At 45.9% G+C, this 3,218-nt stretch overlaps 1 protein-coding gene across 1 annotated transcript; it reads left to right on the forward strand.

The window, feature by feature from the left end:
* The first annotated feature begins 1,003 nt into the window (after nt 1-1,003).
* LOC124974672 (zinc finger and BTB domain-containing protein 44-like) lies at nt 1,004-2,949 on the forward strand. Its single transcript, XM_047537770.1, is given in 2 exon segments — nt 1,004-1,514; nt 1,516-2,949. Coding segments are annotated over 2 exon segments (1,362 nt in total). The 5' UTR covers nt 1,004-1,073; the 3' UTR covers nt 2,437-2,949.
* Nucleotides 2,950-3,218: the final 269 nt, after the last annotated feature.

Here is a 3,218-nt window from a genome sequence, read left to right on the forward strand (position 1 = left end):
AGGGTGAGATGGAATCTTAGGATAGTTTTGATTTGCATTTCTCTGATTACAAGAGATATTGAACATTTTTTCATATATTCGTTGATTGCTTGTAGATCTTTTCTGAAGTGTCTGTTCATATCCTTAGCCCATTTGTTCATGGGTTATTTGTATTCTTGGTGTAGAGTTTTTTGAGTTCTTTATATATTCTGGAAATTAGTGCTCTATCTGAAGTATGAGTGGCAAAGATTTTCTCCAACTCTGTAGGTTCTCTCTTCATATTGCTGATAGTTTCCTTTGCTGAGAGAAAGGTTTTTAGTTTGAATCTATCCCGGTTATTGATTCTTGCTTTTATTTCTTGTGCTATGGGAGTCCTGTTAAGGAAGTCTGATCCTAAGCCAACATGTTGAAGATTTGGACCTACTTTTTCTTCTGTAAGATGCAGGGTCTCGGAGTGACAACGGCGGCGGCGGCTCCCTCCCAACCTCCCCCTCCCTTCCCTCACTCCCCGTCCCCTTCCCCACCCCGCCCCGCTGGAAAACAGGAGCCATCACCGCACTTCCCAAACCGCCGCCTGCCCTCGGCCAACTGCCCCAACTGCCACCTGCGCGGCTGCCCACGCCCCCCTCGCTCCTCCCCTTAGGCCCCTCCGGGAGCTGGGGGTGCTTTCCTTGTCTCCGCCTCACGCTCTCCCACCTCGCAGGCACGCCAGTGGGCTCTGCCGCCATGCCCCAGCCACAGGCTGCTCCCGGACCTAGGCGCAGCGGCCCGAGATAGGGTCCCCTGAGCTTCCTGGGGGAGGAGAGGGAGCCAGCCACGCGCCCCACCCGCTCCCCCCGGGCTGTTGCTGCCACCGCTGCCGCCACCACCTCGCTGCCTCAGCCTGGCGGGGAGGAGCATCAGCAGGCCTCCGGCCCTGGCACCGCCACCGGCAGAGACAGGTTCTCACTGAGTTGCTAAGTGCCTTGCTGAGTTGCTGAGACTTGCTTTGAACTCGAGATCCTCCTGCTTCAACCTCCCAAGCCACTGGAATTACAGGACATTTGTGATTCATTTGCATCCCTGAAGAGCATCTGTAGAAGAGGAAGGAGAAGATGTGTGTGAAAACATTTACTCATAGCTCCTCTTCCCACAGCCAGGAAATGCTTGGAAAACTAAATATGCTGCGAAATGATGGACATTTTTGTGATATCACTATTCGTGTCCAGGACAAAATCTTTCGGGTACATAAGGTGGTACTAGCAGCTTGCAGTGATTTCTTTCGCACCAAACTTGTAGGCCAAGCAGAGGATGAGAACAAGAATGTGTTGGATCTGCATCATGTTACAGTGACTGGCATTATACCCCTTTTAGAATATGCTTACACAGCTACTCTTTCAATTAACACAGTAAATATTATTGATGTTCTAGCTGCAGCCAGCTATATGCAAATGTTTAGTGTTGCTAGCACCTGCTCAGAGTTCATGAAGTCAAGTATTTTGTGGAATACACCCAATAGCCAACCAGAAAAGAGTCTAGATGCTGGACAAGAAAGTCTATTCTAACTGCAATTTTACTTCTCGAGATGGAAGCATTTCCCCCGTGTCTTCAGAGTGCAGTGTGGTGGAAAGAACCATTCCTGTCTGCAGAGAGTCCCGGAGAAAACGCAAAAACTACATTGTTATGTCTCCTGAGAGTCCTGTAAAGTGTAGCACACAAACAAGTTCACCCCAGGTATTAAACTCTTCAGCTTCCTACACAGAAAACAGGAATCAACCAGTTGACTCTTCATTAGCTTTTCCCTGGACTTTTCCTTTTGGAATTGATCGAAGGATTCAACCTGAAAAGGCTAAGTAAGCAGAAAATACCCGGACTTTAGAGTTACCTGGCCCATCTGAGGCAGGTAGAAGAATGGCTGATTATGTGACTTGTGAAAGCACAAAAACTACCCTTCCTCTGGGTACCGAAGAAGATGTCCGGGTCAAAGTAGAAAGGTTAAGTGATGAGGAGGTCCATGAAGAAGTGTCCCAGCCTGTCAGTGCATCTCAGAGTTCACTGAGTGATCAGCAGACAGTGCCAGGAAGTGAACAAGTCCAAGAGGACCTTCTGATTAGTCCACAGTCTTCCTCTATAGGCTCAGTAGACGAAGGCGTTACCGAGGGGTTGCCTACACTTCAAAGCACTTCTAGCACTAATACTCATGCGGATGATGATGATCGATTGGAAAGTGTTCAGTATCCCTACCAACTCTACTTTGCTCCTTCTACCAGCAGCACAGAACGACCAAGTCCAAATGGTCCCGACAGACCTTTTCAGTGTCCAACCTGTGGGGTGAGATTCACCCGTATTCAGAACTTAAAACAGCACATGCTCATCCACTCAGGAATTAAACCACTTCAGTGTGACCGCTGTGGGAAAAAGTTCACCAGGGCTTACTCGCTAAAGATGCATCGCCTAAAGCATGAAGTGATTTCCTAGTACAGGACTACTTAAACCAGGAACAAGAAGAGACCCTTGTTCAGTATGATCTTGGAGAACACGGTTTTGAAAGCAACTCCTCTGTTCGAATGCCTGTAATTTCACAGGTCTCCTCAACCCAGAATTGTGAAAGCACTTTTCCCTTGGGGTCTCTTGGTAGGCTGGCAGAGAAGGAGGAAGAAGTGCCAGAGCAGCCAAAGACCAGTGCTTGTACTGAGGCTACCAGAGATGACCCCCCAAAAGCAGAGCTGTCTTCTATAACTATTGAGTAATTTTGTGATTTGGCTTCATTTTTGGTTTTTGGAAAGTGCCTGTGCTTGGTCTTGTGCATTTAAAGTTAATTTAATTTTTAAACAAGAAAGGGTTTGGGAAAGAACTTCCCTTTTCACTTTGTAAGCCCTGTGACTAACGTTTTATTTTTCATAACAGAGATTGCTTCTGTAAGTACACAGCAACATGATGTTGAAACAGAATAGGAACTGTGAGACTTAAGGAGAACCTGTTGACTTAAAATATATACCAGTTTTTCCTTCCATTGTTAAAGTAGGCTGACAACAGATCATTAGGTAAAGAAGAAATCAGATGACTATTGATCTTCCTCAGATGAAAGGGTACTTGAGAAATTGCTAAACAGATTTGACAAATGGCTCAAGTAGATGTTTACTCCTATACACAGGACGTTGTAAAGCCTGTTGTTTTGGAAGTATTTATGGTAAGCTTTCTTAAAAATTATTAAGGTAAATACTTTTTAAATCTAGCATACTCTTTTTTTTTTTTAAGCT

Source organism: Sciurus carolinensis, unplaced genomic scaffold (assembly GCF_902686445.1).
Source record: "Sciurus carolinensis unplaced genomic scaffold, mSciCar1.2, whole genome shotgun sequence".
Lineage (NCBI taxonomy): Eukaryota > Metazoa > Chordata > Mammalia > Rodentia > Sciuridae > Sciurus > Sciurus carolinensis.